This window comes from Protopterus annectens, chromosome 5.part0 (assembly GCF_019279795.1).
Source record: "Protopterus annectens isolate FY-2018-M chromosome 5.part0, PAN1.0, whole genome shotgun sequence".
In the NCBI taxonomy this organism is placed as follows: Eukaryota; Metazoa; Chordata; order Ceratodontiformes; family Protopteridae; genus Protopterus; species Protopterus annectens.
This window is the reverse complement of record NC_056735.1, coordinates 847,780,508-847,803,298: the sequence shown is the minus strand read 5'-3', so window position 1 is coordinate 847,803,298 and position 22,791 is coordinate 847,780,508. Positions and strand designations below refer to the sequence as shown.

General features: G+C 40.3%; 1 protein-coding gene across 2 annotated transcripts in view; it reads right to left on the bottom strand.

Moving 5' to 3' along the window:
• MRE11 (MRE11 homolog, double strand break repair nuclease) overlaps nt 1-22,791 on the bottom strand; it is a 1,653,959-nt gene that overhangs the window by 1,227,951 nt on the left and 403,217 nt on the right. For both annotated transcript variants that reach the window (XM_044072642.1, XM_044072643.1), the window contains exon 6: nt 5,085-5,226. In XM_044072642.1, coding sequence (XP_043928577.1) covers nt 5,085-5,226 — 142 coding nt within the window. The remainder of the gene's footprint in view (nt 1-5,084; nt 5,227-22,791) is intronic.

Genomic DNA, 22,791 nt, shown 5'->3' with positions numbered 1-22,791 from the left:
CAGACCAGGCTTGTTAGGCTAATGGGGCGGTAGTTCTCGGGGGTCCATGGTGGCTCCCACTTTGTGGAGTGCGATAACCGTTGCCGTGCACCATTCAGTGGGCAAAACGCCTGAGGTGAGGCTATGACTGAACACGGTGCTTAGGTAGGGTGCTAGTTCATTCTGTAGTTCATGTAGAACGCAGCCTGGGATGTTGTCAGGTCCCATGGATGCTGTGTTCTTGGCTTTGGAGACTGTGGTTTTTACCTGTGCAGCCGTGATTACAGGAACTTTGCATTCTTCCGGTATAGAGATGGGCCCTTAAGGGGGTGGGAGGATGTTGGCAATATCAGTTGGTTCTGTATATTTAGTGCCATTGTGCTGTAACTCAGAGCAGATGAGTGTTGCCATTGAGATTGCTGACATAGCTGTAGAATGCTTTGTGGTTGTCTTTAGAATCAGTGCCGATGTTGTTTTCATAGCTAGCTTTGGAGGATTTTATGAGGGATCTCAGCTTCTTACTGAAGCTGACCAGGGAGTTCTTCCAGTCATGGGATTGTACTCTTTTTTTGCAACAGTTTCTTTCTTCTGTTGCAAAGTTTGTTTATGGCAGGGGACCACCAGATTGGCTTCCTTTTTTGGAGGATAGCATCTTGGTTCTGTTAGGCATAGCACAATCCATGCACTCGTGTTAAGTGCTTATGAAGTGCATTTGTGTAGGATTCAGCAGTCGTACCTCTATTGTCTGTCTGCATGGGTGTCGTGAAGTTTGCCATTTCTGTCTTAAGAAGCATGAAGTTGGCTTTGGAGAAATTTTTTACGGTGGTTTCCCTAATGGGGGGTGGGGGTGGGATGTGGATGTCTAGGCTGATTAGCTTGTGGTCAGATCTGACCAACAAGGAATTTACCTCTGGTGTGGAACACCAGTCGCCCATGTTGGTAATGACCAGGTCTAGGATATTGCTGCCCCTGATGGGGGTGTGGATAAGTTGATCCAAGGCGTTGGAATTTATGAATTCCAGAAAACGTTGAGCAAAAGAGTTGGTACATGAGTAGTTTTCCCAGTTAATGGTGGGGTAATTGAAATCGTCCATTATAAGGGTGTTGGGTTGTACCCTAATATTTTCCAGCATATCAAGAAATGAGGAGTGGGAATCCTGGGGCATGGTGGGGGGTCTGTAGCAAGTTACAATTTGGATTGCGGTCTTGCCCAGAGTTAGTTACACTTGGACAATCTCGGATGCATTATGCTGAGCAACTAGGCTGGAGGTGTGGATATCCTTAATGAATATGGACACACCTCCACCTTTAGTATTTCGGTCCAGGTTCGGTTAGGTGACCGAAAGTTGTGGTACGGATTATAGCCTGGTAATGCAGGGGTGCTCTCTGGAGCCTTAAACCAGGTCTCTGTCACTGCACAGATGTCGATGTTCTCCATTTTAAGGAGTGCCTCGAGTGAATGCATTTTGAGGTTTAGACTTCTAGCATTGAGTAGCATTACCCTCAGATTTTGCTTGCTTGTACCTGTTACAGAGGTAAATTTGTCATTTGAACCTTGTCTAAAAAAGGCACTATATATATATATATATATATATATATATATATATATATATATATAAAATGAAAGCAAAAGTTATTTTACAAGTAGCTATATATATATATTTATATATATATATATATATATATATATATATATATATATATATATACACACACACACACACACACACACACACACACACGCCACCCATTTTAAATTAATGTTGCTATGCCCTTTTTCGAGGTTAGTACAATGTGCCTCTGTCTAACAGTGACACAGAAGTGATAACCGGGGTAAACCTACGATCTCCCATCCACTCATCAAGATTCCTCTTGAAGAGAGTCAATGAGGGACTCTGCCTAACCTGGACTGGGATTTTATTCCAGAGTGAAGGAGCCTCTGGGTTATGAATCTGTCCCTCCAGCATGTCCTATTTATTTCAGTGCTGAGGTTCAAGTCTCTCGGCGTAGCTCAATGGGATTTGGATTTTTTGAGGTGCAGCATGTCCCTTAATTCCGGGTTGGACATGGCTTTATACGTCAGGCACAGGTCGCCTCTGAGCAGGCGGTATGCCACTGAGTAGAGCTGGAGTTTCTTTAACCGGGCAGCATATGTCATCTGTTTGAGCCCTTTGATCCTCTTGGTGAGGTACTTTTGGGGTCTTTCCAGTTGCTGCAGGTGTTTGGTAAGGTACATCTCAAAAGAGGCATTGTACTCGATTATGGGCCTGATGAGGGATGAGTAAAGAGGCACGATGACCTCCCCTAATCTAGATGTGAATCCCTTATATATACATATAAATCAGAAGGTTATAAATTAAATTGGAAAGGGATGATAAAATGGAGAAGTTCAAGAAATGACAAAGAAGGATTCTGGATACAAGTCTTTTAAGGAAGACAATAACCACCCATACAGAATATTATACTCATAAAGTAGAAGAATGTTTTTCAGAAATAAATCAACACAGGATTTGGAGAAAAGTGATTCTGCCAATAGGGATGACTGCAAGCAGGGGTAGAAAAAATGTCAACAGAAGGCTGGAATTCACTAAATAAAAGTGACAAAATAACCACTGTATTGGGAATAAATACTTAAGAGGGACAGAGAAAGGCAATAAAGTGGGATGAGGCCAAACAGATTACGGACTGCCCTCTCTACTAGGGAATTTATCAGAGTATAAGCAGAGAGAAACATATAGGGCAGTGCTAAGTTAAAGACTAGCTCTGGTACAGTTTTTAACTGAGTCAAGAAAAGAAGCTGCTGTTAAAAAAGGATAATTAGTAACGCATACAAAATACTGCATGATAACTAGAAGAATCAGTCAAAGGAGGTTAGAAAAGATAGACAAGAGAGACTGGAAAAGCAGTTTGCAAAGGAACAATGGAAGATATCTGCAGGGCACACAAGTATGCATTAAAGTCTGGAAGGCTTAGGATTTTTGCTTGGAAGTGTTTGCAAAGGTAACTGTCAGAAATGATGGGAAAGTAAGTAGTTAGAACTAAGGAAATTATTATTTTGAGCTAGGACACAGAATTTGAATTGCTTACATGGTAAAGCCTTACTAAGTTTAATGCTATTGACTGCCAAAAACAATTAATAGAAAATATCTTTCAAACTCTGAACAAGCAGAACTTCTAAATATGGTGAAGGTGACAGATGAATTGTAGTGGGATCTTTAGTAAAAGGAAGGAGTCGATTACACAGAAATAAGTGGAGTTTGTGAGAACAATGCATGCAGAATAATACTGAGGAAGAGGAGTGAGATTAAAGGGAAGCAGGAACCGAGCAATTTATGTAATGTTAGGGTAAATGATAAGTGTTAAAAAGAAAATATATACGTATACTGCATGAAATATATACGTATACTGCATGAAATATATACGTATAATGCATGAAATATATACGTATAATGCATGAAATATATACGTATACTGCATGAAATATATACGTATAATGCAAGAAATATATACATATACTGCATGAGAGGCCTCATAGAAATGGATAATTGGTGCCAGAGCCATGGCCTTAAGCTAAACGCCAAAAAATGTATAGTCATACCCTTTGGGAAAAACAAGGTACCGACAAATTACCAAAGAGGCGGTAATCCATTAAATATGCCAAAGTGGTTAGGAAGACCTTCTATATTGCCCACCTTATCATGAAGGGTTTCACATCTAGATGAAGAGAGGTCATTGTGCCCCTGTACTCTTCTCTTATCAGGCCAATGATTGAGTACAATGCCCCATTTGGGATGTATCTCATCCGACATCTGCAGCAGTTGGAAAGAGGATAAAGGGTCTTAAACATATGTCATATGCTGCCCAACTGAAAAAACTCAATATTCAGTCGCATACTGCCTACTCAGAGGTGATCTGTGCCTGACGTACAAGGCCATGTCCAATCCTGAATTAATGGACATGCTCCACCTCAGAAATCCAAATCCATCAGAGCCACGACGAGAAAGTGCTTAAACCTCAACACAGAAATAAATAAATAGAGCTGTGGAGGGGACAGATTCCCAGGAGAGGCTCCTCTGGAACAGAATTGGATGGGAGATCGTGGGTTTACCCCGGGGTCATCTCTTTATCACTACTAGACAGAGGCATAGTAAACTAAACCCTAAAAGTATTCTCATCCTAATGGTGTAAGCCAATACATAGGCTTATAAATGCCCTAGGGCAGATAGCCTAGTACGAACCTATGAACCTATGAAATATATACGTATACTGCATGAAATATATACGTATACTGCATGAAAATAATGAACATTTCACTAACACTTGCTTTTCTATTAGTGTATGTGTACTTACGTCACTGTGTAAATTAAGATTTAATAAATTTGTTTAAAAAAAGAGGCAGCTTTCATCTGTCCAAATGAAAATGTAATGAAAAATACTGCAATACACGAAATGGAAAACATTGGACAAGATAAAAGAACAAAAGGGTGGTCCATCAGTGCCCTTTTCTATAATGATGCACAAAAAAACAATTATGTACAGTCACTACCTTCTTGCAGAAGACCTACACACTCATTTATAATGCACTACAAAATCTACAGATTGTTGTAATGAAATGAACTTAATGAAAACTGAAAGGAACATTTCTTTCTCATTAACTTGAGTTGTAGCACAAGGAACAGTAGCTTGCAACTCCATTCTGTTGACATAACAATTCCAAAATGACAACTTCCTTTACAATTTTCTTTTAAATCTTACAACAATGTGTCTCTCTGCTCACCAATGCTTAATGCATCATGTTAAAATCTTTGTTGTTCATGCACAGCAAAAGGCTTGAAGGTCTATAGCATTTTATTTCTGTGTATGTTGAAGTTCTTCATACCTACTACATTACAAGCGTCTGTTCTAAACAGCAGGACACTACTCATTTATTACTTCCTTCAGTATACTCAAAACTAGTTGTTAAAGAACTACAGTTCAACACATTATGATACAATCAAGGTACACAGGAGAAACTTACAGCATCTGGTGATCAAATTCTATATGCTTCTGCAGGGCATCAATAAGTTTTATTAGCATAACTGAAGGCAAATATAAAGCAATCTTACCTAATCCATAAAGAGCAAGCTTTGTGTCACCCTTCTGCAATAAAAGTGGAGTAATTTCAATTTTTTCAACGGACATTGACCTTCCAAAATGATTGATCAGTCCTGCACAACTTAAAATGTCCAGTGCACACAGACCATCTGCCTGTATTAAACAACATATATACATTTAAAAATGAGTGACTGCTGCTTATGCAGCTTAATAATACAACAGTTACAGTATCATATTCAAGGCTCTTTTTTTAGAAGTAATGCAGTACTTTACTAAAGCTTTATCATGTCTGTAGATCAGATATACAATGGAAAAGCTCAGTTAGAACTTTTTGTGGGTAAAATGGACTTTGTGGTATAAACTATACACGGTGTCTGAGAAAGATGACAGACCCACTGCTACAGAGATGTACTACACTGTAAACATCAGTTGCAGTCTTTTTATTCTCACCTTCTCTTCCCCTTACAAAGTCTTTCAGGAGTTGAAGTATCCACATATGTCAAACCTTAGAGACCCCATCCCAGTAAGACAGCACAGTACATGTATTTCCATCAAAGGGTTTCACCATCCCCTTCACCGGAGAGTACATTTACCAAATTGGCTCTTCCGCTGCACAGTTGCAAAGCAGCTTGGTAAGCTTTAAATTTAGTGGTATTCTGGAAGTCTGTGATAGTAGCAGCCTGCTCATTCTCCAGTTGGTTAGAAGTATACACAAATTTACTCTATAATGGGGCCCAGGTATGCCATAGTATCTTTACAATTTGCATACAAGTGTGCAGAGAAATGCATGATGCCTACAACATTTTTCCCCTTCCTAAAGCCTAGAATCCTGCTACATCTCCTGCTTCCACCAACAGCTAGAAAGTAGTTTCAGTTTCCACCCTCTGCTCAGTGAAAAATGACTACACATAAAGTAATTGATTCTCCTTTCTGCAATAAATTCTAACACACAATACAAAATCTATAATCCAACCAAGGCTGCTATGGTCAGCACTGAAAATACCACCACTACATCAGTGTATCAGGCTGCCATTTTTGAAAAATGGTTTATAGAAGATGGCATGTTTCATCTCCCACTACCACTGTATAAAAACAGATGCAAGGGCCAAGGTCAGTCAACTCAAACAAGCAAAAAAGAAAAAAGACAGCTACAATAAAGAATTAAATATAAGTATTCATATCACTACCATTATTTTAACACTGTTGGTCAAATAATATACAGAGTTACCAAATCCACCATAATACATTTTTTTACTAACTTCATTTTGAAGATAGTCAAACAGAAACGCAAGGATAATTCAACATAAAAAAGTGAAATCAACAGCATTAATCAGTAATTTTTGAGTGGAAACTGCCTAATGCAAATTTTTACAAATAATAATGTGTGTGTGTGTGTGTGTGTGTGTGTGTGTGTGTGTGTGTGTGTGTGTGTGTGTGTGTGTGTGTGTGTGTGCGAGAGTGAGAGAGACCAGAGAAGATAAGTCTTTCATCGTGTATTTCAGGAGAAAAGAGCCCCGTGTAAAAGAGGACACAGCCTCTCATTAAACATGAGATATAAAATAGAATAATAAAGTCTGGTTGACAGCCTCATAAAAGCAGGCATCTTCAATGATCAGACTGTAAATCACTGTAAAAAGCATAGCTCTCAACCTTCCATCTCTAAAATGAGGAACACTAGCCCTCATAATGTGGAACAAATGGGCAAAATGTGAAACACATATTAATGGCTTACTAACAACTTCAACTAGGAAGGTCATAGAAAGGTTAAAATATGATGACTTTACTTATAAAGATTTTTAATGAATTGATATGATTCATTTCTATTTACAATGGATTTCACTAAAACAATTCCTAACACTGAATGTGTGACAGAGTCTTTCAATGTGGAACTTTGAGGAACTTCAAGGAACGTGAACTTTTTAAGACCGCAAATGAGGTACGTTCCTTGTAATGAGGTACACTTGAGAGGTATGGTAAAAAGTCCTCTGTCAGATGTACCTGATGAAGCTCAGGTGAAAGTGTTTTCTTAAATACAGTTCTATAGTAGTAGCTCACAGTGTGTATGAGGTTCCACAGTCTGCTGAGCTGGTAAACTCTCTCAGGTCTTTTAGGAATATTCAAATAAGGGACTAACCTCTAAGTTCTCGGATTGGCTCCTTGGTTTTGCATCTCCCAGATTTTTCTCCAATTAGCTCCCTGGACCTTCCAACCATCGTCTGTAACTGCGTTTTAATAACTGGCCTGTTGAATGTAAAGTATAAAAACACGAACACTAATCCATCTACCTACTTAACTGAATAAACTACTTGAAACTTCAACACGGTAGAGAGACTTCGATCTGCTAGGTAAAGTGACTTTATCTGGACTAATCTTTTATACTCTGTTTCTATTTTTAAAAATTGTGTTATGTATGCACAGGGATTTTGCTCAGAGCATGCATAATATCATGTTGACATTGTGGTCAGTAGACCCATACATCTACACACACATGCACAAAAGAAATATTGGTACATATCCAGCACACCAAATATCTGATATGCTTCCCAAGCAGATAACAAAAACTGTACACCGAAAGCATCCTTCTCTATCCTGCAATGAGCCTTGCAATCTTGGGAAGACCTTCTCATAAAACCATCTCAGCAGAAAAAATGCATGGGATAAAACAGCTGTGCAACAGTTATTTCTATAAATATAATTTTAGAATCAAAAAGCATAGAAAATGGATAAGGACATCCTTAACTTTATATGTACATAATAGGTCATCTGGCTGAGAAGGTGCAGCCACATTAACAGGATGAATGCCAAAAAGCCATTAGGACAGCTTGGTATCCAAAACTTTCCTAGGCTATTGAGTCCCACCCCTTTAGTGATACAGGATATTCCTCTTGAGATCTCTAGTATGCTGAGCACAGCAAACAAAGGTATAGTTAAAAGTCTAGACAAAGTCAGTGAAAACAGGAAGAGGGGAAGGAGGGAAGTTAAGATTAAAAGGATGGACCTGCTCATCCAGATTTACAGTTATGGTAAGTAAATAACGTTCATATCTGGCATGAGGAAATGTGCCCTCAAAAATATCTGGTATGTGGAGATCCATCCTCATGAACAGCAAAACAGAGCCCTAAGCTAATCCTTTTGGGTAGTTTACCTCTTAGTCACACATTACTGACAACTGTGGCCTTAAAGGAAGACCTAGACCTGGATACCACATCATGCCAAAAGTACCTTGCAAACATATTCAGTGAAAGTCATACAAGCTGCTATACAAATATCACCCAAGGCTGCATTACAGAAAAACACTTGAGAGGTAGCAACTACAAGAATGTACTCTAGGGACAGATGACACTGACTTGTTAAACGTTTCATAGCAAAATTCAGTGCAATGCAATCTGCTAACCACCTATCCAACATCACTTTGTATATATTATTCCCAAGTTTCTTACTCGAAAGAGAAATAAAGCACTGGGATTATCTTCTAACATCTTTAGTTCTAGCTATATACAATCTAAGTTGTCTATGCGCATTGCATGAATGTGCATAGAATCTTAATTATCTATGCACATTCATATGATGTAAAAGGTAGCCTTTTCTAGTAGAATAGTCTGAAAAGAAATCAGTACAAGGACAAAAACTATATGTTTAGTGTCAGTAACTACCTTAGGCATGAAGCAATGATTCACTGATGTTGATACACTAGTTATGAAAGACAAAGTAAGGCAGATCCTCTGGAACAGGCTGCAATTTAGAAATCTTTTTGAATTATGGGATTACCACAAAAGTGTTTACCATAACATGGTACTGGCTCAAATGGGGTGGGGGGTGTCTGTCAGTTTCTTCAGCACAAAACAGAGGTCAACACATATTGGAGAAAACTGGCAAAGGAACCAAGGTATTGGGAGTAAATAACTAGAAAGGGAAAGGTAATAGAATGGGAAGAGGCCAAGAATTTACTTGGACTGCAGGTTAGAGGTTGCCTTCCCTTAACAAAGACTGATATCAGAGTATAGGCAAATAGAAAGAAATAGGGGGCTGCTAAATGAAAGACCAGAACTGGTAGAGTTTTAATGGAATCCAGAACAGAAGCTGCCATTAAAAAAGGAATAATTAGTAAAGAATATCAAACATTGCATGATAATTATAAGAATCACTCAGAGGAGCTTAAAAAGGATTGGGAAGAGAGATTGGATAATCATTTCACAAAGAGACAATGGAGGGATAGATGTATATCTCCAAAATAAGCGACAAAGTCTAGAAAATTTAGGATCTTTCCCTGGAAGCGTTTACATAGGCATTTTTATACCCTAAGTAGACGCCAAAGAATTTTGCCTCAGGTGGATAGCAAATGTTGGAGGTATGACGGGCAAGAAGGAGGTAGCTGGGAGCATATTTTTTGGAAGTTTGATAAGCTGGCAGACTTTTGGGATTCCCTGCAGATTGCTCTGTCGGAGATGCTGACTGAGAAGATGATTTTTTTGCGTTATGCTACAGAATCGAATTGCCTGGAAATAGTAAAGCCTTGCTGAATCTAATTATGGTGGCTGCCAAAAAAAGCAATTACTAGAAAATGGTAATCAAAGTCTAGACCAACTTTACTAGATGTAGGGTATATAGTAACAAAGATAAAACAACTGAAATTAGGCTCTTTAGAAAAGGGAAGGAGCAAACTACATAGGAAAAAATAGGAATTGTGGGAATAAATAGGCAGGAACGAGGTTTAAGAGGCAGGATTTGAATGAGGTATACAATGCTTAACTGACAATGACTGGATGGTTTAATAAGTGATGTATAATGTTTACAACTACAGTTGTTTCAATGGTGTCTGTGATGTAAACTGTAACTAAAGTGATATCATTTTGTATGTTTTTTATTTACATACATGTAAGATTGCCTTTGTCATATGTATAAATTTAATAAAGACGTTTGGGGAAAAAAAACAAAGGTCAACAAAGGAATGGGATCCCTAATAGGTGAGAAAGGTGCCCTTCAGTACAGAACAGCTTTGCAAACCTTTAAAAAGTCAAAAATAAGGAGCATGCCATTTTAATAGACTTATGGAAAAATGGGGAACAGATAAAAAAAAACCTTGGCTAGCACTTTTTAACAGCATTTTTCTGTGTGGGGATGTACCCTTGACTAGGAAAGAAGCAATAGTGGTACTTATACCAAAGGAGGGGAAGATCCTCTTAATCCAATATCATACAGATCCAATCTGAGTCTGATTCATGACAACAGTGTTTGTAATAATTTTGGCAAAAAGAATGGCAAACATTTCTGAGAATAACAGATCCAGATCAGTGTGCATTTATGGAAGGTAGGCAAATATTTGACAATATTACTAGAATTCTTGCGATTCAAAATGATGCTCTGGACAATAATAATGTACTAATGTTAACAGGATTGGATGCCAAAAAAAGTGTTTTACAAAGTAAACTGGAAATTTATAGGTTCATAGGTAGGTACTAGGCTATCTGCCCGAAGGCATTTATAAGCCTAGCCAGAATGTGTTGGCTTGCGCTGCCTCCTTAGATTAGTTCCCTGTGCCTCTATCCAGCAGAGCTACTGAAGTGATCCCCAGGCTAAACTTTCTGTTTCCCATCCACTAGTCAAGGTTTCTCTTGAAGAGTGTTAGCGAGGAGCTCTGCCTAATGTAGACTGGAATCTTGTTCCAAAGCATGGGAAGTCTCTGGGACAGGAATCTATCCCTCCAGTACATCCTATTTATTGTTGTGGTGAGGTTTAGATCCCTAGAGTGTGTGGCTTAAGGGGATAAGGTTTTCTTTAGGTGGAGCATGTCCATCAATTCTGGGTTGGACATGGCCTTGTATGTCAGGCAGAGATCACCTCTGAGTAGGCGGCATGCAACCGTGAAGAAATCTTTTGAGGCATTTGCATTTCCAGAAGTGGACAACATTAATATTTAATATATAAAGAGCAGCTCAAGCTGGGTTGTGGTTGTGAGGAATGTAAAGCATTTAGACTTAAAACAGCAGCTAGGCAGAAGTGTCCACTTTCATCATTGCTCTTTGCTTTGTATTTAGTGCCAATAGCCAAGGACATAACTCAAACAAATACAACTGGATACAAACAGATAAATACTACTGAGAAAATAGCCCTTTTTGTAGACAACACTCAATTACAGGTTACCAGTCCAGAACAGGGTATAAAACTGATATCTGATAAACTGAAATATTTTAGTAGTATAGTACGATATAAAGTAAATAAAATGAAAACAAATGCTATTGTAATTCATTAAGCCTCTGCAGGACTTGGTACAGAGCCTCCCCTTTTTGTGGAGTCATGTATTGATGTGGTACCTGGGAATCTGGTTTAAATGAGATGATCAGCCAGCAGCTAAAGAAATGTTGGAAACAATATTCAAGATAAGTAATATAAGACTATGGAAACTTGTTATTTATGGTCAGGCTTACCTTATCATCTAAGAACTCAGATATGGAAGAATACAAAAAAGGAAATTAAGGAGATTCTTTGGAATGACAAAACACAAAAAGTGCAATGGGAAAAACAAATATTGACAAAGAAGCAAGGTGGTTTGAGACTTTCAGATTTGGAGGCATATACCATAAGGCCACGTACCCAGATTAAGACATCTGATTCAGAACAAAGAACATATGCCCAAATGGAAGTACCTAATACGTATAGTGCCTGACAAGGTAACGACAAGATCTTTCTTGGGCATACGGGCAAATCTAGGAAAAAATGTAAGCAATATTATATACGACCTTATATACATAAAATTATATTGTGGTACACGTTTAAAAAAGTGCTTGTACAAGGCATGTTAAATCCATAAAAAGTATAAGCAAAGACACTAAAAAATACACTTTAGTATGGCAAAAACACATTGCTCTAGCAACTGTTGTTTGTTTGTTTAACCATTATCTCCCACTGATTCCAAAACCCTTAAATAAGATTAACTTTCATGTGAGCTTCCCAGGAAAGTTGTCTGTTACTATTATCTGTTTTAAGGAATCACTCACTACTTGCGGACAATATCCATCAGGAAGGTGAAGAACGGCTGAGTCCTCATGCTACAGAGCAACTCCCACTGCAGACTTGAGTTTAAGTGCCTGTCTTTAGGCTATCTGAGCACTAACCATAAAGAATCCACAATGATCCAATAAACATTTTAGATGGAGTCAAGCAAAAGGGACCAAATGTCAGAAAACTAGATTCAAGTGCAACACTGTGTGACCTAAATCTTAACGGTTTCAAAGAAAACTTTATTGTCAATTAGGAAACACAAGTGCAACCTAAATGAAATTTTGTGCATCAGCTCATCATCAGAGTATAAAGGCAATTTAAGTATAAAAAGAATAAGCCATGACTTATGCACAACTATTTTAATGATTAATACACACAAAAAATACTCTTTATAACCTATTCCTAGTCAGGTAATACTGCCCATACATATAAACCTAAACATATGAACAAATAATACTGTACACAGAAAAAGAGAAGAAAAGGCAGTTTGTTAATATTTTACTTGAGGAATTATTGCAACTGTACTTTTAAGAGAAAGATATTGCACTTCTGTAAGAATATATTAACTATAGTGAATTAAATAATGTAACACTTTCAGTAAAATATTACTAGTGAGATCACATTTGGAGGTAGGAGACGTCCAAGTTGATGTCAGAGTTTATGAGCCTTATTACTGTTGGATAGAAGCTGTTCAAGAGCCTGGATGTCCTACAGCAGATGCTGCAGTACCTCTTGTCAGATGAAAGTGTAGCAAACCAGCCAAATGCTGGATGTGATGTGTCTCTGAGTATTTTGTATGCCCTCTTTATGCTTCTTGCTGTAAAAAGTTCTTGCATCCACACATAACGCACGCACTCAGGTCACTCCACAACAAGTATAAATATGACTTTGTCATTGTCCATGTTGGTGTGAATGACCTGAGACGTACCTCCCTGGACTATATGAAAAGAGACATGGAGGAGCTCTCTGATCTTGTAGCCCAGGCCGGTATGACCCTAGCCCTGAGTAGCATCCTGCCATCAACCAGAATGACACCACAGTTTGTTTGTTTCTTTCGGCTTTTCCCGGTTAGGGGTCGCCACAGCGAAACTCAGGTCCGCTAATGATTGGCAGTTGATTTTTATGTACCGGCTTGCCAGGCCTGACACACAACCTTCAGCGAACCCATAGTACAAGGGCAAAACGGTTGACTTTAAAAATTGGCTAGGCTTCTGGCGTCATTCTACGGGAATCCAGTATCTGTCTGCCTGGGATGACATGATCGACAGACCACGCTGCTTTGCCAGAGATGGCCTGCACTTATCGCCCTTGGGATTCTGGATACTGGCAAAGGCTCTTGCCACCCCTATAGCGCCTTTTTTAGGCAAGGTTCAAATGACAAATTCACCACCATAACAGGTACAAGCAAGCAAAATCTGAGGGTAATGCTACTCAATGCTAGAAGTCTAAACCTCAAAATGCACTCACTCGAGGCACTCCTTAAAATGGAGAACATTGACATCTGTGCAGTGACAGAGACCTGGTTCAAAGCTCCAGAGAGCACCCCTGCATTACCAGGCTATAATTCATACCACACCTTTCGGCCACCAAACCCGGACCGAAACACTAAAGGTGGAGGCGTGCCCATATTCATTAAGGATATCCACACCTCCAAGCTAGTTGCTCAGCATAATGCATCTGAGATTATCCAAGTTCAACTAACTCTGGGCAAAACCGCAATCCAGATTGTAGCTTGCTACAGACCCCCCACCATGCCCCAGGATTCCCACTCCTCTTTTCTTGATGCATTGGAAAATATTAAGGGACAACCCAACACTCTAATAATGGATGATTTCAACTACCCTACCATTAACTGGGAAAACTACTCATGTACCAACTCTTTTGCTCAACGTTTTCTGGAAATCATCAATTCCAATGCTTTGGATCAACTTATCCACACCCCCACCAGATGCAGCAATATCCTAGACCTGGTCATCACCAACATGGGTGACCGGTGTTCCACACCAGAGGTCAGCTCCTCATTGGTCAGATCCGACCACAAGCTAATCACCCTAGACATCCACATCCCGCTCCCACACACCATTATGAAAACAACCGTAAATAATTTCTCCAAAGCCAACTTCACGCTTCTTAAGACAGAAGTGGCAAACTTCAGGACACCCATGCAGATGGACAATAAAGGTACGACTGCTGAATCCTACACAAATGCACTTTATAAGCACTTACACAAGTGCATGGATCGTGCTATCCCTAACAGAACCAAGATGCTATCCTCCAAAAAAAGGAAGCCAATCTGGTGGTCTTCTGCCATAAACAAACTCTACAACAGAAGAAAGTAACTGTTGCAAAAAAGAGTAAAATCCCATGATTGGAGGAACTCTCTTGTCAGCCTCAGTAAGAAGCTGAGATCCCTCATAAAATCCTCCAAAGCTAGTTATGAAAACAAAATTGCCACTGATTCTAAAGACAACCACAAAGCATTCTATAGCTATGTCAAAAATCTCAATGGCAACACTCAGATCTGCTCTGAGTTACAGCACAATGACACTAAATATACAGAACCAACTGATATTGCCAACATCCTGGCAGATAGGTTCAGTGCTAACTTTACCCCCCTCTCATCCCCTAAAGGGCCCATCTTTATACTGGAAGAATGCAAAGTTCCTGTAATCACGGCTGCACAGGTAAAAACTTCACTCCCCAAAGCCAAGAACACAGCATCCATGGGACCTGACAAACATCCCAGGCTGCCTTCTACATGAACTACAGAATGAACTGGCACCCCACCTAAGTACCATGTTCAATCATAGCCTCACCTCAGGCTTTGTGCCCATTGAATGGTGCACCACGAGTTATCCCACTCCACAAAGGGGGGGGGCCACAACAGACCCTGGGAACTACCGCCCCATTAGCCTGACGAGCCACATCTGCAAGGCCATGGAACGTATCATCATGGAACTCATAAACAAAGACATTGGAGATCTCCAAACCCTGGACCCCACACAGTTTGGGTTTGTAAAAGGCAGATCATGTCTCCTAAACCTGTAGTCACGAAAGCCATAGATGAGGGTAAGGTGGTTCACACAGCCTATCTAGATCTCACCAAGACGTGCAACACCAACCCCCACTCTGGAATTATAAACATACTAAACTAGGTATAAATCCCTATGTCACAAGATGGGTTGCCAACTGGCTTACTGAAAGAACCCACACTGTGACAGTAGCAGACTCCAAATCAGACTTCAGACCAATGAAAAGTGGAGTACCACAGGGTTCAGTCATGGGTCCTCTCCTGTTTGGTATCTACTTCTCTGAAGTACAGGCTAACACAGATGGTCTTTGGCTAACTAAATTCACAGATGACTGCAAACTAGGAGCCATAATTGAAACTCCTAACGATGTGGACATCCTACAAAAGGGCCTCACTGAGACAGATGCCTGGTGTCAAAGACATGGTCTCAAGCTCAATGCCAAAAAGTGCACTGTCATCCCCTTTGGTAAAAATTATGTACCCATGAACTACCACATAGGCTGTAGTCTACTTAACACCAAAAGTGTGATAAGAGACCTTGGGACACAGGTGGACAGTAGTCTCTCCTTTAATAATCACATTGCCAAAGTGGTCAGGAAATCCTTCTACGTGGCACACCTCATCACAAAAGGTTTCTCATCCAGAAAAAAAGAGGTAATTGTTCCCCTCTACTCATCACTCATTAGAACTATTATGGAGTACAACGCCCCTTTTGGTATGTACCTCACAAGACATCTGCAACAACTGGAAAGGCCGCAAAAATACCTCACAAAGAGGATTACTGGCCTCAAACAGATGCCTTACGCAGACCATCTCAAAAAATTCCATCTTTACTTCGTCGCATATCGCCTACTCAGACATACAAAGCTATGTCAAACCCAGAGCTGTTGGACATGCTCCACTTAAAGAAATCCCAATCCCTCCGAGCTACACGCTCTAGGGACCTAAACCTTGTCACCACAATAAACAGGACATGCTGGAGGGATAGATTCCTGTCCCAGAGACTTCCCATACTCTGGAACAGACTACCTATCTATGTCAAACAGAGCTCCTCAATAGCACTCTTCAAGAAAAATCTTGATGATTGGATGGGTGATAGGAAATTCACCCCGGGGATCCCTTCTGTGGTTCTGCTTGACAGGGGCACAGGAAAATAATTTTCTTGGGTGGCAAAAGCCAGGGTACATTTTTGGCTAGGCTTGTATAGGCCCTAGGGCCAATAGCCTAGTAACTACCTATGAACCTATGCTTGGAAGATGTGTGCCTATTATCTTCTCCCCAGTCCTCAACACTCTTTGAAGCTTCTTCCTCTCTGCCACAGTACTGTTTCCATACCACACAGTAAAGTTGCAGGTGAGAATACTTTCAATAGCTCCTTTATAGAAAGTGGATATAGCATTCAGAGGAAACTTTGCTCTTTTGAGTCTTCTCAGGAAGTGTAGGCGTTGGTGAGCTTTTTTAATTATCTGGCCTGTGTTCACGGAACCAAGAGAGGTCTTTTGAGATGTGTACCCCCAGGAACTTTGTAAACTGAACTCTCTGTACCACCTCACCATTGATCACAAGTGGCAAGTGAATGACTAGCCTTTTTTCTGCAGTCAATGAACGATTATTTCTTTAGTTTTGTTGACATTCAGATCTAAGTTGTTTTCACACCATTTGATCAGAGAGCTGTCACTGTCCCTGTATTCCCTCTCATCATTATCCCTTATGAGACCCACTACAGTGGTATCGTTTGCAAATTTGATAATACGATTACTGGGAAATTTCACAGAGCAGTCATGGGTAAGGAAGGTGAATAGTAGAGGACTAAGTACACACCCTTGAGGCACACCAGTGTTGAGTGTAATGATATCTGATGTCCTGCTACCACCACATGTCTTCTGTGGTCTTCCAATCAAGAAATCAAGGATCCAGTTTCACAGGATGGAGATAATCATACAAGTGTGCCAAAATAAAATACCTCACCTAAACGTTAAGAGATTACACAGTAAAACTGGTGTAAATCATAATTCGTACTGCCCCAGAAAGCCTGAAATTGAGATTCAAGAGTTTAAGATTCTATCTCCTAGAAAAGACAACCAGGGATCAGCTACCTAGACAGGGAAAACAAACAGCAAGTCTGGTCTAACAAAAGCCATGATAAGAGTCACCAGTACAGTAAGCTCTCAGGACATCACTCTAAAGCATGCATCACTTTAAACAGATAAGAAATTCATCATTCAAGCTTGGATAAGTCAGTGGTCACACACAACTAAATGTAGTACACATTTTTAACAGTCTGCTGCATAAAAGACATGAAATGGAGATAAAAGAGAAAACAATTGTGGACTATAATGCAAAAATACCACATGATCTCTACTTGAAATACTTGTGCACTACATGTGACTACATAATCTGTACTTGAAATGCTTCTGCACTACATGTGATCATAGCTTACTTCATCTCTAGAGACTAAGGTGTATCAAAGTTCCAGGGTGACACAACAGAGAACCAAAACGGCACAATTTTCTGGGTGACATTTCAAAAGTCAATGATTAAAAACATCAACTTTTCTCTAGAAGAAAGAATAATCATGACAAATGAAAGCCAGGAATCTCACAGTGTACTCAAAGTATATGACACATCTTTAGGAAAGGGACATTCCCTTTTCCCGGAAGGTGGGTGACTTCACAGTGTGCGTGTGTGTGTGTGTGTGTGTGTGTGTGTGTGTGTGTGTGTAAATGTGAGTGCTTTGCAGTCTAATTATTGAGGTTATTGCCCATTTCATTCACAAGGTGACATTTTATCTGTTGGCCTTTCAAACGTGAAACCTGTTTACCAAAGAATTGTATTATATGGTGTCAAAATTATGTCCCTGCACTGCTCATTCACTATACAGACCAGACAGTAAAACTTTCAAACAGTACAACTGCACTTACTGCATTAGCAATAAGCCTTGCAGCAGTGTAGAAACGGAATGGCCACTGTATAACATATGAGAAACAAATCTTCCTCATGACTGCAATCTCACAAACAGTTCAAGATGCATTTTACAGCTGCTCACATCATACGTGATCATGCAAGCAAACTGAAAAGGTCTTCACAAACATACACTTCCAACATTTTAAATGTACAACTGATTTTTCATCTTTTTTGCAAATTTCTGAATTTCTGCAAAAATTACGCATAAAGTTATAAAAACAATCAATATGTATGACTTAACAATTGCTAAAGCCTTTACATTAAATGTGGATAAAAAATTATAGTTTTGGATAGGAACTTGCAGTGTTCTACAGCATATTACTTGGCTTTTTTTATCTTGATTCCTTTATTTTAATACGGGTTAAAACATCAAATGGATAGATGGGAAAACATCAGAATGCTGTTCTCCAGCACAATGTAGATTGTTTTCAGAAGCAGCAAGTGTATGCTGTATGTACAATGTGCATCCTTTACTGGCAAGAAGGTAGAGCTGAGGAAGTAAACTTCTCATACCAGTAGATGTTCAAATAGATAACTGTTGCAGTAGCCTAAGCTATGAGAGACATATACTGCCGAGGAATGGATGACCAGCTAACTTCCAAAGCATTAAGCCACTGTCCACATGCCCTAACCACTGTACAGATTGAGGAGAGTGGTATAAAGTCAATGGTTAGGGTGTGAAAATCTCAGCTTTCTTGCTCATAACAATGGAGGTTAAATAAGTCTGCTAAGTAAGTATGTATCAGGAGAACAAAATAATGACAACAAATCCATATCTTGGCAAAACAGTCAACAAAAAGAACGGGGATAGTGACAGAATGTTCTTACTGCCACAACTACCTATTAAAACATCTACTGTTATGGCAATTTTACTTACACAACTGTACTACGTTCATTATTAGAGCACTCTTGCAGTAGCCACAGCAATAAGGGTTGAACAGCAGTGCTTAAAATGAAAGTGAGGAGGAGAAGGAAAAAGAAGTTATGTCTTACCATAACGTTCCATCTGTATTGTTGATCCTCGTTCAGTCATTACGTATGGGTATCGGTTCTGACCTCGGAACCGAGCCGGCCATTTTCCAAGCTCGTGTCAGCTTCAAACTCTTGAGCTAAACTCTTACCCACAATCCCCCTTTCCCTGTTACCTCAGATTGAGTTTGCAAGTCAAAGAAGGTAGAGGCTACCTCTGGTCTCAAATAACCTAAAAGAACCGGATGGTGAGATCCACTAGAAACCACAGGAGGGGGAAGGAGGGAGGGTCGTAATGACTGAAAGAGGATCAACAATACAGATGGAATGTTATGGTAAGACATAACTTCTTTATCTGATATTGTTAATCCTCGTTCATTCCTTAAGCATGGGACAGAGTCCCCAGCTACCTCTATTCCTGGGAGGCTCTCATGGAAGGACATTCCTGAGCACCACAGAACCGAAAGATGCTCTTTCCCCTGGAGGCCAAGTCCAATTTGTAATGACTGATGAAGGTATGAGGTGTAGCCCAAGTTGCAGCTGCACAGATGTCATGCAAGGAAGCTCTGGCATGGAAGGCAGCAGAAGTTGCCACCGACCTTGTTGAATGAGCTTTCATGGAAGTAGGCAATGAAATACTGCATTGTGCATAAATGAAGGTCACACAGTCCTTCAACCATCTAGCTAATGCGACCTTAGCAACAGCAGATCCTAATCTAGGTCCACAAAAGGCCAAAAATAACTGGTCAGATTTACGAAAGGGCCTAGTCCTGTTTAAGTAAAAACAAATTTGCCTGTGGATATCTAGGGTATGTAGGCAATACTCTCCTCTGTTTGAATGATTGAGAAAGAAAACTGGCAATTCAATGGCTTGATTAATGGACATTTCAGAGATCACTTTAGGCAGAAAAGATGGATTAGTTCTCAGAGACGCTCTATCTCTATGAAAAATCAAGTAGAGCTTGAAGTTCACAAATACGTATGGCAGAAGTAATGGCGACCAAAAACAAGGTTTTCCATGACAAATACTTGAGGTTGCAAGAAGAGGCAGGTTTGAAAGGTGGCATTGTCAGAGCTTGTAGAACTAATGATAAATCCCATGGTTGAATAGGTTCTCTAAAAGGTGGCTTCAGATGATTTACACCTTTTATGAAGGTCTTGCACAATTTGTGGGACATAAAGAGAGGAATCTTGGACACTCTCATGAAAATTAGAAATTGCAGCCAAATGAACTCTAATGGTAGAGGCCGATAGACCCGATTGAAAAAGGTCAGCCAGATAGTCTAGTATTAGACACTGGTGCTGAGAAGGGATCTACTTGTTTATCTTTCAGCCAACAGGTAAATCTTTTCCACTTGCTCAGATAAGTAATTCTAGTGGAAGACTTATGAGATGCAATGAGAATATCACGTACTGGTAAAGAAAGATCATTCTGCCGGGCAATCAAGGGACTTGGAGTAGCCAAGCCGTGAGCTTCAGGCTGTTCAAGTTGGGCTGAATCAGGTTCTGTGGATGTGAGATCAACTCTGGGGTTGGATGGAGAATCCATGGTCGATCTAGTAGGTGAGGCCAAAGGAAGGGGAACCAAATCTGTCGAGGCCAATATGGTGCTATGAGGATCACCTTGCTCTTCAACCGACGGGCTTTCTTCAAAAAAGTACAGTTTTGTACCTACCATAAATGTAGATGTTCAAGTGGATTCACTGTTGCAGTCATTACTCTTGGGTTATCCTGCTGGCAGGCTACCCGTAGTCGGCCTGAATTCCAAAGTCCTGGTCCGGCGTCAGTTGCTGTTGCCTCTTCACTGACGTCAGTGCGCCAGGGGTATAAAAGATGCAGCCGACGCCATTTTCTTCAGTTTTTCTTGCCCCAGATATCAGGTGCCCCCAAAAGGGTAGGCTAAAAAAAATACTGATCATAAAAAAGCATGCACATAACCTTCATCTATAAGCAAATACACCACATAGGTTGTATAGAAAAGAGAAGTACAGAAAAGTCCCAGTAATGAAAGGGGGATGGAGGGACGGTAACCTGGACTGCAACAGTGAATACACTCGAACATCTACATTTATGGTAGGTACAAAACTGTACTATGTTCATCGTGTTTCACTGTTGCAGTCATTACTCTTGGGTTGAATCCCAAAGCTGAGGTTGGGTGGCTAGGCCTAAATAGAATTAGGAGTGGCTATGAGGCCCTGCAGAACTGCAGTGGCAAAGCCTGCTCTGGATTTAGAGTAAAGAGGTAAGTGGTAGTGCTTTGTAAAAGTGTGCACTGAAGTCCAGGCTGCAGCCTCCAAAATGTCCTTGGTTGGTACTCCTCTGTGGAAGGCTGCTGAAGTGGCTGCTGCTCTGGTAGAATGTGGCCTAATGCCTTTAGGCACTGATTTACCATGTTGTGAATAGCAGAAACGAATGCAGTGGCCTATCCATTTTGAAATAGTCTGCTTTGAAATAGCCTTTCCTTGTGATCCTGCAGCATATGCCACTAAGAGTTGCTCAGTCTTTCTGAGAGCTTTAGTTTCGTCCAAGTAAAAGCGTAGCTTCCTGTGTATATCCAATGAATGCAAAAGTCTCTCCTCTTTATTCTGCGGGTTTGGATAAAAGGTAGGCAAATGTATGGTTTGGTTAAGAGCCACACTGGACACTACCTTAGGCATAAATGTTGGGTTTGTCCTTAGAGAAACCCTGTCCGGATGGAAAATAATAAAAGGTTCCACAGCCATTAGTGCCTATAACTCTGAGACTCTTCTTGCTGAAGTAATTGCTAGGAGAAGAGCTGTTTTCCATGATAAATATTTTATCTCAGCTGTATAGGCTAGCTCAAAAGGAGGCAGTGTGAGGTTTTTCCAAGACAAAATTGAGGTCCCATGCAGGTATTGGTGCTCTCCTTGGAGGTCTTATGTTTTTTGCCCCTCTGAGATACTGCCTTAGAAGTGGATGAGAAAAAATAGGTGGTTCTGTATTGTAGTGAGCTGAAATGGCAGAGGCATGGATCTTAATTGATGAGAAGGATAGGCCTTTGTCCAGCATCTCAGTTAGATACTGTAAAATCTGAAGAATATTTGGTACAAGTGTGTCAATTCCCTGTGCCTGGTTTCAAGCACAGAATCTCTTCCATTTTCTGCATAAGATTTTCCAGTGCTGGGCCTCCTGGCCTCCAAAATAACATCCATAACTGCTTTAGAGAGAGGTGTGTTCTGAAAGTTTACATTATCCGCCATGCAGCCAGATTTAAGGTTCTGAGTTGGCTGTGTAGGATCTGATTGTTTTGTTGGGTCAGCAAATGAGGAATTTGAGGCAATGTCCAGGCTGGGCCTTGAGACAAGCTCTTTAGGATTGGGTACTAGTGCTAGCGTGGCCAGTCTGGGGCAATCAGGATCATTTTTGACTTCTTTTGTCTGACCTTTAGGAGTACCTTGGAGAGGAGAGGCAGAGGAGGGAAGGCATATACTGTAAGGGCTTTCCAGCTGAATGAAAGGGCGTCCACTTTCCATGCTTGTTTGTGATACGTCCAAGTGCAGAATTTCTGTAGCTGGCAGTTGTGGGGGGAGCAAATAGATCTATATCTGGGCATCCCCATTTCCGTGTTATCATGCTGAAGATTTGTGGATCTAGTTTCCACTCATGAGGATCCATGAGGTTTCTGCTTAGTTCGTCTGCCAAAGTATTTTTCTTTCCTGGCAGGAATTGTGCTTGCAGGTGTACTTGATAAGTCAATGCTGTGTTCCACAAAGTCATGGTTTGTCTGCAGAGGG